The following is a 12,746-nucleotide window of genomic DNA, read 5'->3' on the forward strand; positions in this document are numbered from 1 at the left end:
CATCTAAGACAGTCTTTACTTCTACTTTACTATTTAGGATAATTTTACTGGATATTGAATTCTATATTAGTGTGTGTTTTCTCTCAACAGTTTAAATATTTCACTTCACTATCTTCTTGCTTGCATCGTTTCTTAAGAGAAATCTGGCATAATTCTCATTCTTGCTCCTATATAGATATTTTATTTTACTCTGGTTTATTTCAATAGTTTATTTTTAAAAGATTTTATTTTAATTTTAAGAAAGTCTTTGATTTTTTGCATTGTGAATATGAGATGCCTAGGTAACCTGCTTGGTGTTTGCTGAGATTCCTGAACCTATGGTTTCATGTCTGTCATTAATTTTGAAACATTCTCAACTGTCATTATTTTAAATATTCTGGTTCTCACTCTCTCCCTTCTATTTCTGCTATTTCCATTATGGGTTACATGGGTTATACCGTTTGAAATTGTCCAACAGGTCTGGGCACGGTGGCTCACGCCTATAATCCCAGCACTTTGGGAGGCCAAGGCGGGCGGATCATGAGGTCAGGAGATTGATACCATCCTAGCTAACATGGTGAAAACCCATCTCTGTATTTTTTGTAAAAATACAAAAAATTAGCCGGGTGTGGTGGTGGCGCCTGTAGTCCCAGCTACTCGGGAGGCTGAGGCAGGAGAATGGCGTGAACCCGGGGGGCAGAGCTTGCAGTGAGCCGAGATCCGGCCACTGCACTCCGGCCCAGGCGACAGAGCGAGACGCAAGACTCTGTCTCAAAAAAAAAAGAAAAGAAAATTGTCCAATGGGTTTTGGATATTAAGTTTCATTTTTCATTCTTTTTCTCTTTGTGTTTAATGGAAAATTTTTATTGCCATCTCTTCAAACTCACTGATTCTTTCCTCACCACTTCCCAGTCTTCCCAGTCTTTCTGAGAGATTTCATATCTTTGTTTATAATACCTATCTGTTCTTGCATGTTGCCCCCACTTTTTCAACATAGAGCCCTTAGCATATTATTATTTCAAATTCCTTATCCAATATTTCCAAATCTGTTATATCTGCGTGTTTGCTTGATTTGTCTCATAAGATTGTATTGTTTGGCTTTAGCATACCTTGCAATTTTCTATTGAAAGCCAGACATGTTGTATTGGCAGAGGAACTGAGGTAAGGAGGCCTTTAAAGTAAGGTTTTATGTTTATCTGGTTAGTAGTTAGGCTGTGTTTGCTCTATGTATAACTGTGGTGTCACAGGCTAAATTTTCCACTAAGATTCTTTTATTTTTCTTTCTTCTGTTTTATTTGAGTTTCCCTAGAGACTCTGTCTTAAATAGGGTCTAAAATTGACAGCTGTTTCATTTTTAGTCTCCTGTTACTATACAGGTAACTTACTGATGTGATGGTAAGGTGTGAGGAGAGGAGAAGCATCCTATATTCTTTTTTTATTTTATTTTATTTTTTTTTGAGACGGGGTCTCTCTCTGTCGCCCAGGCTGGAGTGCAGTGGCATGATCTCGTCTCACTACAAGCTCTGCCTCCCGGGTTCATACCATTCTCCTGCCTCAGCCTCCCGAATAGCTGGGACTACAGGCGCTCGCCACCACACCCGGCTAATTTTTTGTTATTTTTAGTAGAGATGGGGTTTCACCATGTTAACCAGGATGGTCTCAATCTCATGACCTCGTGATCCACCCACCTCGGCCTCCCAAAGTGCTGGGATTACAGGCATGAGCCACCATGCCCGGCCAAAGCATCCTATACTCTTACGATTATGTCAGTCTTTTAGAGAACCTGTCTTCCTGGACTGTGACCTTCTGAGTGCTTCTCAGCTTCCTTCCCCTTCCCTTGAGTGAGAAAAGAAGGGTAGAGGGGGCTGGTGCTGGGTATTTCCATTCCGCTAGGTGGTTTAGGCTCTAGTAAACTAGTTTTTTGGGCGGTTAGAATGTTGTTAAGGAGAACATAATGTTCTGCGCTTATTTCAAAAATGTTTACTCCTTCCCTCCTCCTGCTGGAGACATAAGAGCATTCTTCTCCTATCTTTATTCTGAGAACTTGATGGGGCTCTTCCTGGAGATAAAACTCATGAAGGTGTGTTGACCCTCTGAGGCTTATCCCCCACTCTAGGAGTTTTTAATCTCTGTAGCTTGTCCTTGCTCGGTATCCACCAATTACTCCATTACATTGTAAGTGCTTTTACCAGACTCCACCATCTGCTTTGGCTCCATTAGCTGTGATCCTGTTTTCACTTGTCTCTGCAGCTTTAGGAGTAATGTTTGCCCTATGACTTTAACTCTCTAATGGATCTAAGAAGAATTGTTTATTTTTAGTTAGTTCAGCTTTTCTCTTGTGAGAATGGGAGTGATGACTTCCAGACACTTAGCGTCATGTCAGATTGGAAACCCGGAGGTCTCAATTTTTGCTTCATTTTTTAAGGGTCGATTGTTTCTTGCATATGCATTTATGTCTTCCTGGTGACTGTTTTTTTAAAAACAAATCATTATGTAATGTCCCTGTTTGCTTCTAGTATTTTTGATCTGAAGTTTGTTTTATGAGATAACTATTCTGCTTTCTCTCAAAGTTAATTTTGCAGAGTATTTTTTCCATCCTTTTGCTTTTAACCTACCTATGTTTATTTCGAAGTGAGTTTCTTATAAATCTCTAGTTGTGTTATTTTTTTTCAGTTCACTCTGCCAGTGTCTAACTTTTGTTATATTTTAACCATTTACATTTAATTTTTATAATCTTCTTACTGATTGCTTGATATTATAGTGTACATATGTGACTTATCACAGTCAACTTAAATATTTTCACTCATATAATGAAATATGGAATCCTTATTTCTATTTGGGTCCTTTATCTTCCCCACTTCTATATATCATTGTCTTGAGTATCATATGGTATTACAATTTTTGTGTCAATTATCATATGTCATTTCAAAAATTAATGATAAGGATAGTCTATTATATTTACCCATATTTCTTCTCTTTTCATTTTTTCCCTGATGTTCCAAGAATCCTTCGTTATAGTTTCTTTTCCTTTTGAAAAACCTCCTCTAGCCATTCTTTAGGGAATGTCTGCTAGCGACAAATTATTTTAGTTTTCTTTTGTGTTAAAAAGGTTTTATTTCCATTTTATTCTTGAAGGATAGTTTCTCTGGATATAGAATTTATAGTTGACAATTCTTTTCTATCAGCCCTGAAAAAATTATGCCATTCCTTCTGGTTCTATAATTTCAGATGAGTAATCTACTATCACTCAAATTAGGGTTCTTTTACAGGTAATGTGTTCTTCTCTCAGGCTGCTTTCAAGATTTTTTTGTTTTGTTTCCAGTAAGTTCAATTATGATAGATCTTGGTGTGGATATTTTTGGGTTTAACCTTTTTTGGACTTACATAGCTTCTTAAATCTGTGGGTTAATATGTTTTACCTTACATGGGAAGTTTATAGCCAGTATTTTTTTGGTACTCTTTCAGCACACTTTCTTCTCTCTTTTTGAGATTCTGGTATTGTCTGATAGAACCCTATGGCTCAGTTCTTTTTATATTCAGTCTGTCTTCTCTTTTTTGGTCAGGTTAGATAAAGCCTATTGATGAGTCCTAAAGTTCAGTGATTCTGTCCTCTGTATTTTCACTCTATTCTTGAGCCGATTCAGCATTTTTTTTTAAGTTATGTTATTGTATTTTCCAGTCCCGGGGTCCTAACCTTCCTCTTTCTGCCTTTCAGAATCCTCTTCGGTTGTCTTCTGTATTATTTCCAGAATGTATCATTATCCTTGGTGGAAATAGCAGGGATAGACAAGTCTATAAGATCTTTTATCAGTCTAGAAGTTCCCCCCTTACGTCTTTTTGTTACTGTTTCTAAAAAATATATTTTTACTACTTTATGGGAAATATGGGAGATTTAAATGTAAATTTACATTTGTACATTAGGATAGAATGAGTGTTTTGCTCTTTAATCCGCGAGAGTTTAATGGTGAAGTTGATAATTTTTAAAGTGGCATTCTAAGAAGAGTATATTAATTTTTGAAATATCTGTTACTTTGTAGTGATAAGCTGTTAGCATATTTTAAAAAGATTCCTGATACTAATTCCCCTTTAAATTTTCCCAGATTGCTTTTTTTTTTTTTTTTTTTTTTTTGGCAGAGGGGCAGGTGGTGGATAGCGGTGGTGGTCATGAATGCAGAGATCTTATCTATGAATGAGTTATAATTGAGTTGTAATAAGCAGTAAGGTGGAAGCTAAGTTCCAGATCTCAATTCATATTCCAATGGTAACAACCTATTGAAATTTGAAAAACAGCACCAAATGACCAAGCATGTTTAAAAAACTGGTTGAGTTTATCCAGTTTCATTTTCCTCATGCCCTAATTTGTGATGACTGCAACATGTGGCTCCTGACCCCCTTCCTTTTTTAAGATAGGTGGCCTGACACCTGCTTTTTAAATTATCCTGACTTTACTGTGATATGCAGTCCATCACCCCAATCTTCCCCCAACCCTGCGCAACCCCTGGCAGCATCCCTTGTCCTAACATGCAGTTCTGTAGATCTAAGTTAGTGTCTGGCTCTATCATTTAATCCTTGTCAGTGCTGAGGAGGAGGTGCACTCGTCAGAGCTGTAGTTGACCCAGGGCACTTTGTTTCTTTGCATAAGAAACCTCTAACCTCAGAGATGAGAAAAGCCTATCAATGTCATTCCTTAACTTCCAAATAGAGTCAGGACATCCAATGCAAAAAAAAACAAATACCTCCAAAAATTCATAAGTCCTGAAAGAGAGTACCACATCTTTCCAAATGTGTAATATACAGGTAGCAAAAAAGATGGGATGAGATAAATCAGTGTCTTTGTATAATATTAAACTTTCTCAATGAACATTTCATAATTTCAAATACATCTTATCTTTAGTGTGCAAATTACTCTGATATTTATTTTAATGGTGAATGTTTTTTGAATGTTATTTCTATAGAAAGTATGCATCTCATGCAACTGACTGATTTCTAATAGAAGAAAAATAGATGGGAATCATTTAAGCCTGGATATTGAAATATTGGTGGGGGGAACCATTGGTTAGCATGCTTAAAGAAACATCTTTGTTTCAGAGGTAAAATATAAGTTTTTAAGTATAGTCTCATCTTCTCTCTGTCTCTCACACACACATACTTTACACCTGGGAGTAAAGGGAGTTACATGGGGAGGGTGGTAGTGAGGGACAAAGTAGATGTCATCTTTCTCATGCTTGTCTTTCAGATGGAACCCCACTGAGCTGGTGGGTTGGAAGAACCAATGAAACACACACTTACTGGGGAGGTTCTCTGCCTGATGCTCAAAAGTGTACTTGTGGATTAGAGGGGAACTGCATTGATTCTCAGTATTACTGCAACTGTGATGCTGGCCGGAATGAATGGTGATTTCCATATGATTTCCCTGCACAAAAATGTGGTTTTTATTCTTTAATTATGCATAGTTAATTAAATGTCAGACAAGCTGATACAATAAGGTAACTAGATTAAAGTATGTTCAAGCAAGCTGAAATACAAGTTTTGATGAAATATGATCAGTTAATCTAAGGATTAAATTTTATGACCAAAGATTTACTAGTTCATTGTGAATACTATATAATGTGTTTTTTATTTTTCCTAAAATAGAAACAGCTGGTAAGTTTTCCACTCACTGGAAATCAAATATCATTCTCTGGGAAGTTTAGTTTAGTTACCTAGTATTCATGTGGCAATTCAAAAAGCAAATTCCTCCAAATCTTTGTCTTAAATTGATTTGGGATATAATGCTGCATATTCTATCATTCTTTTAGAAATTAACATTAATATTAACACAATAAACTTTGAGAGGTCCTGCATAAAAGGACTGTTTATTTTGTAGAAGCAACAATTTCCCACATTCATTGACATCATCTTTAGTGCAATAGCAAAGCTTCAAGCACCAAGTGTTCTATCGACCACACTTTGAAACAACTAACATAGCATTTCAGGAGTTTGAAAGTTATATTGTATGCTTTCCTTTGAGCAGAAAAACATTTCTCATGTAGATTGCAGTGCCTCTTTTTCAGAAGTTCTTTTTGAGGTTATTCTTGAAATGCATATTGGTTTTCTTTTAATTTGTAATATGTAAATGTTTTCAATCTTTGGGTTTATGTCAGCAACTTAAAAAGCATTGTCATAAAACAACTAGATCATGTAGAGTACATGCTTTAGAAAAAAACTTAAGCCAGGCACTGTGGCTCACACCTGTAATCACAGCACTTTGGGGAGGCCAAGGCGGGTGGATCACCTGAGGTCAGGAGGTTGAGAACAGTCTGGCCACTGCGGCAAAACCCCGTCTCCACTGAAAATACAAAAATTAGCTGGGTGTGGCGGTGTGTGCCTGTAGTCCCAGCTACTCAGGCTGAGACAGGAGAATTGCTTAACCCGGGAGGTGGAGGATGCAGTGAGCCGATATCACGCCACTGCACTCCAGCCTGGGTGACAGAGCAAGACTCCACCTCAAAAAAAATCCAAGTGTCAATCCAGGTGTCAGTATAATTGATTTGGACGTAAAATAGCTAATCTAAGCAGTAATTTGATTCCTGAAAATTGAGTTGATTCTTTGGCCTACATGGTAATCCACTTATTTTATTTGGCATAAAAAGTCTACTTTGCATCACTTTAAAAAATATTGTGAAATTGGGAAAACTCACTTTAATCTACTGGAGCTTTCTATAGAATACATACTATACATTTACATGGATATTATTTTTAATCTTCCTCAAGTTCAGAATTACAAAATGATATAGATTTATGAGACACTCTTTTTCAATATTTTGATGTACAATCCTAATATAACTTTCTGTTACTTAAAAATGAATGCAGTTTTAGTGCAGTGAGTAACAGTAACAGATCTGATCCATAGTTTCAAATCTAGCCACCGGTAAGTTTCAGGTGTGAAATAATTTCCCATCAGTTAAAATGGTTTTGTACAATATTTTGTATGATGTACATTTTAAAGTGTCTGGTATGATAATGTGATGATGTGTGTTAGCTTTGGGCTCTGTAATGAGACAAACAGCCACCTTCAAATCTTTTGACGGACATCTTTAACAATCCTAGAAATTTTCATTTTCTCCATTCCACAAGGGGCTCCTGCCTGTGAGGGCTCCAGCCCTCCAGCTCCTGCCTGTTCAGAAGACCTCCAGCTCATTGGTCTGTTCCCACCCCCATTCTCTACAGGTCAGAGAGGAGAGCATTGGCAGGTTATTGCAAGAAAGACAGAATGGCATATATGCTGGTGGCTTTATAACTTAGTTAGAATAACGTTAACCGTTTTGTTTTGTTTTTGTTTTGAGACGGAGTCTCGCTCTGTCACCCAGGCAGGACTGCAGTGGCGCGATCTCGACTCACTGCAACCTGCGCCTCCCGAATTCAAGCGATTCTCCTGCCTCAGCCTCCCGAGTAGCTGGGATTACACCCGCGCGCCACGCCCGGCTAATTTTTGTATTTTTAGTAGAGACGGGGTTTCACTATTGGCCAGACTGGTCAACTGTTTTTTTGTTACAGAACCTTCTGTTAATTATTAAGTGCACACTTTATTGTAGACTTCACATATGCTTAGGGCAGTAACCAGAGGAACGTATCACTTGGAGCCACCTGTGTTGAGTGACCCTCCCATGAACTGAGTTTGAGGAGAGGGGTGGGAGAAACTGAGTTGGGTGCAGGTCCTCTGATACCCTTAGCCATGTCACTTCAGCACTGTAAACGGCTGCACTGGTGTGACTGAAGACCTGGGCTTTCATTTGGAAAAAAATTTAGGAGAGAAGCAGGTTTTAAAAATTAACTCCCCTCCTACATTCAGAAGGGAGCATTGTGGAGTTATTTGCTTTTTGACCTTATTTTATTTACTTTGCAGCTTCCAGTAGACAGGTCTATCCAACAGTAAGACCATAAGCATTCTCAAATCCTATCCCAACTCTTGCCGACTATGTTTTGTAAATGTGGGGGTGTGTATGGGGGTGGGGGGGTGGGAAATTACAATTTCTATTTTAATTTTTCAAATAAAATTTATTTTTCAGTTTATAAAAATGGAATTTACCAGTCTCATAAAATGAAAAGATTTATAATTGTAATAATTTAGATTAAGGTGTAGACATAAGAACCTAAATCTTAGTCTTTATTACTTCTTTTCTATTACTGAAGTGCCTGGTAAGGTTTTCCTGGTGGAAAGTTTATGATAAAAATAGTATTCGGGAATGAAAGTAAAGTGAAAGCTATTTTAAGTCTCTTCAGCATATGTCTGCTAATGGAGCCAGTAGTATTGTTAGTATAAACACCATTTTTCCATAAGTTGTCCCTGTAATCAGCAACTCATCTAAAGCATATTACTTAAAAAAAAAGTTTATGATCAGACAGTTCCTCAGGCACAGTAAGAATAGTCTATCAAATAACTATAACATGCCAATGATTTATTATAAAAACAAATATATTTAAAAGGCATTATAATGATTTAAAATATTGAACTATGCTGCAAGTCAATATATGTGTATAAATCTATAGTGGACTATGTTCAAATAGACCAATATATTTATATTCTCTGAAATATACATATAACATATAATTCAACTGTCTGCAAAAAGCCACAAGTTGTTTGGCTAATATAATGATGACACATGTAATTGTAATATTATTTTACTTAAGAATTTAAATAGGACTTTTCTGTGATTATCTTAGAGTCTTTAAAAATAACCACAAACAAAAAGCATAAAAGAAGATGGTTTAAATGCATACAAGTGTACAAATAATCATAATAAATATGAGTAAACTCTGTTTATTTAAAAACCAGACATTAGATTTTATCATATTGGATTTTTAAAGAAGCTATAGTTTGATTACAAAAGATAAAATATAAGCACTCAGTGAAGTTGAAACTAAAAGAATGGAAAATGTTTACCAAGTAAATACAAATGAAAAGAAAGCAGATATAGCTGTGTTATATCAGAAAAAGACAAAAAGCATTGTTAAGGGTAAACTTGAACTCTAATGCTGAGATAAACACACTAGAAAGAACTCACTACACTTGTGTACGTCATCAGATTGTTTAAAATATATAAAGAAGTGGCAGGGTGCGGTGGCTCATGCCTGTAATGCCAGCACTTTGGGAGGCTGAGGCGGGCGGATCACGAGGTCAGAAGATGGAGACCATCCTGGCTAACACAGGTGAAATCCCATCTCTACTAAAAATACAAAAAAAAAATTAGCCGGGCATGGTGGCAGGCACCTGTAGTCCCAGCTACTCGGGAGGCTGAGGCAGGAGAATGGTGTGAACCCAGAAGGCGGAGCTTGCAGTAAGCTGAGATCACACCACTGCACTCCAGCCTGGGTAACAGAGCGAGACTCCATCTCAAAAAAAAAAAAAAAGAAAGTGTGTATGTGTATATATATATATGTACTTCTTTATATATATACACACTTTATATATATACTAATATATATTACTTCTTTATATATGTGTGTGTATATATACATACATATATGTGTGTATATATATATATAAAAAAATAAAGAAGTAACAAATATGCAAAGGCAGAGTGACACCCAAAACAGTGGAATAATTTAACATAACGTTTTTGGGAATGAGTAAGTGAAGCAGGTAAGAATATTTTAATATTATAATTAACAAACTTGATGTAGCAGCCATATATCATTTAGTAAAGAAAAATTATTTTTTATAGAATATTATACATTATTGTTGAGTAGGTATAAAAAATTTTGCAAACGTATGGAATCAACAAATTTTACAGAATTGTCATGATGCAAACTATATTCTTAATTGTAATCAATAACAAATATATAATTTTTTAAAGTTCATTCATGTGTCAGTTAAAGACACAAGAGGAAATAAAATACATGTAAGTGATCAAAAGTTTGGAAAAGAAACAAACCTGGCAGATATTGTAGATAACATGATTGCCTACATAGAAAATCCAAAATAATAGAAAGAAACATCAGGAAAAATAAGAGTTCAGTAAGTTTGCTGAATTTATGGTCAGTCAGTATTGAGGAATTACTTGAATTTCTATAAAATCATAAAATAATTACCATTACACACCTAGAAAAATTTTATTTGCAGTATTAACAAAAATGTAAAGTTCTGTGGAATAACTGCAGTACTTTTATGGAAAAAATTACAAAACTTATTCAAGAGAATTAAGGACAGCCAAATGAATGGATTGACTCACTACTGTCGTGAATAGTATGACTCAGTATCTTAAAGCAGTAGTTCTCAATTAGGGGTGATTTTGACCCTTAGGGGACATTTGGCATTGTCTGAAGACATTTTTTGTCATCACACAGAGAGGAAGGTTGTTTATATTGGTATCTATTAATTAGAAGTCAGGGTGCTGCTAAACATCCTACAGTGCACAGGACAGCCCGCCATAACAAAAAATAATTAGCCCAAAATATCAGTAATGCTGCTGTTGAGATACCCTTTTTTAAAGTTGACATTCTCCTCAGATTAGTCTGTAATTTTAACAAAATTCCAAAAAAATGCCAAGTGTTCTACTTGTGTGGATTGCAACAACCTGGTTTTAAAATTCATATGGAAATTAAGGATGAAAGGGTAAGCAAGATAATTTTTAAGATGAAAAATAAGGTGAAGAAACTAGTTAATGTTATCTGTCAAGACATACTGTATTGCTGTAGTAATTAATGCAGATTGAATTGGCCAGAAGATAGGCAATTAAACAGAAATTGAGAATCTGGAAATTTTTTCACTGGGTTAGGTGTGGATCATAATGATTTTATTATTGCTGATCTACTCTCCCAAAATAATCATTAACAGTTGGGCACAGTGGCTCACACCTGTAATCCCAGCACTTTGGGAGACCAAGGCAGGTGGATCACGAGGTCAGGAGTTCGAGACCAGCCTGACCAACATGGTGAAACCCTGTCTCTACTAAAAATACAAAAATTAGCTGAGCGTAGTGGCGCATGCCTGTAATCCCAGCTACTCAGGAGGCTGAGGCAGGAGAATCACTTGAACCCGGGGGGGTGGAGGTTGCAGTGAGCCGAGATCACAGCACTGCACTCCAGCCTGGGCAACAGAGTGAGACTCTGTCTCAAAAAACCAAAAAAAAAAAGTTAAAAGTTGACTCAACATTTCTCCCTTTTAGCTTTCTTTGCAGCCTCCTAAATTTATGGCTCTACTTTACCTTAAATAAAGTTCCCTGGCAAATAAGTAGTAGCTTTTAAAAGTTTCCACATTTCCTAGGAAAGTACAATTTCCAGAACCATAGGAATTTTTAATAAATAAAATTTTTAATAAAATATAAAAGCAAAAAGTCTTTGAAAGTTCTCTAACTGAATTTTTAATACTGGCAAGAGATGATGGTACTATGAATGCAGTATTCCCAAGTGTAGACTATAATATAAGCTTTAGAAAATAATAGGGAGAAAAGAAGAAAAATGAGATATCCCTATTAATTAGGAAGTTGTGAGGAAGTCTGATCACTATGACAAATCCTAAGTATTCTATTTTGATCTCCAAAGGTTCGGAATCTGCCTGTAACAATGAGAAACTGGTGAAAAACACTGGCCATCTTTATGCTCAGACTGAAAACACCAAACTTTCTAAAACAACTGAAAAAACAAGACTTTATTTTAGTATCTGCCCTAATTAAACTGAAATGCACTGTGGATTTCACTTACACATTCTCAGTATTTTGCACAGTCAGTATTAAAAATGGAATGAAAGTTGCAGCTCATGTAAAGTAGATCTTTTAAAATTCAAGCATCCTCCATAAATAACTAATAAAATCGCATTTTCTCTACTAGACTATCTTGCTAAAATGATGATCACAGAAGTTGAAATGGTAATTTTTAATGGCTACCACATTAATAAAAAATTTCCTAGACCTACCTCATTCAGCAGGAGACATATTTCTAGCTCGTCTACCATCAGTCAGTCCACTCTAAAGCTGAATGATGATGCCTTTAGAGAATCCATATTCTGTGCTTTGCATAAAAATGAATAACAGAATCTTAACTAGGTAAGGCATGGGGTTTTAGTCCAAATTTTAGAAATAAGCTCTCTTTACCGTTAAGTGGATTTTTTCAGGGAATAATCTTAAATAATATAGCCATTTTATTTTAGTTTTATCTTTTCCAATTTGAAACTTTGATACATGAAGTCTTTTATAGAAGAAGTTGATTAATGGGCACAAAAGTCCAGTTAAATAAAAGAAGTTCTAGTATTTGATAGAACTAGGGAAATTATAGTTAACCGTAATTTATTGGATATTTCAAAATAGCTAGAGGAGGATTGTAATGTTCCCACCACAAAGGATAAATGCTCAAAGTGATGGGCATCCCAGTGACCCTGATTTGATCATTATGCATTGTATTCTGGTATCGAAATAGCGCATGTGCCCCCAATATATGTACAACTCTGGCATGCCAATTTAATTTTTTTAATTCAGAAAGCCTTATTTTGAAAATACAAAAGTGTTGCAATGATGAAATATCAGTTATTGTGATCTTTTGCTACAAATGCATAGAAAAGAAGGTTTGGGAACTAGGCAATTTAAAAAATACAGTATTTACTAGATTCTGTAGTTTCTGTATCGTAATGAGTAACTGGACTAAGAGTGTTTTGTCTGTAAATCAGAATATACATGCAGTTGAGACATATATGTAGTAAAATATAACCAAAAGTATATAAATATAAGCATTTTATTATATATGCATATATGCAATATTTATTATTGGCCAAGTATTTATTACATATACATTTA

The 12,746-nt window shown here is 35.7% G+C and overlaps 1 protein-coding gene across 1 annotated transcript in view; it reads left to right on the plus strand.

Annotated features, from left to right (window-relative positions):
• Window positions 1-12,746, plus strand: part of LOC100997183 (contactin-associated protein-like 3) — a gene marked incomplete at its 5' end in the record, with an annotated part of 72,775 nt that overhangs the window by 24,976 nt on the left and 35,053 nt on the right. Inside the window, 1 exon segment of the mRNA XM_031654027.1 lies at window positions 5,216-5,372. Within this exon segment, the coding sequence (XP_031509887.1) occupies window positions 5,216-5,372 (157 nt within the window).

The sequence above is a fragment of the Papio anubis genome, chromosome 13 (assembly GCF_008728515.1).
Source record: "Papio anubis isolate 15944 chromosome 13, Panubis1.0, whole genome shotgun sequence".
In the NCBI taxonomy this organism is placed as follows: Eukaryota; Metazoa; Chordata; class Mammalia; order Primates; family Cercopithecidae; genus Papio; species Papio anubis.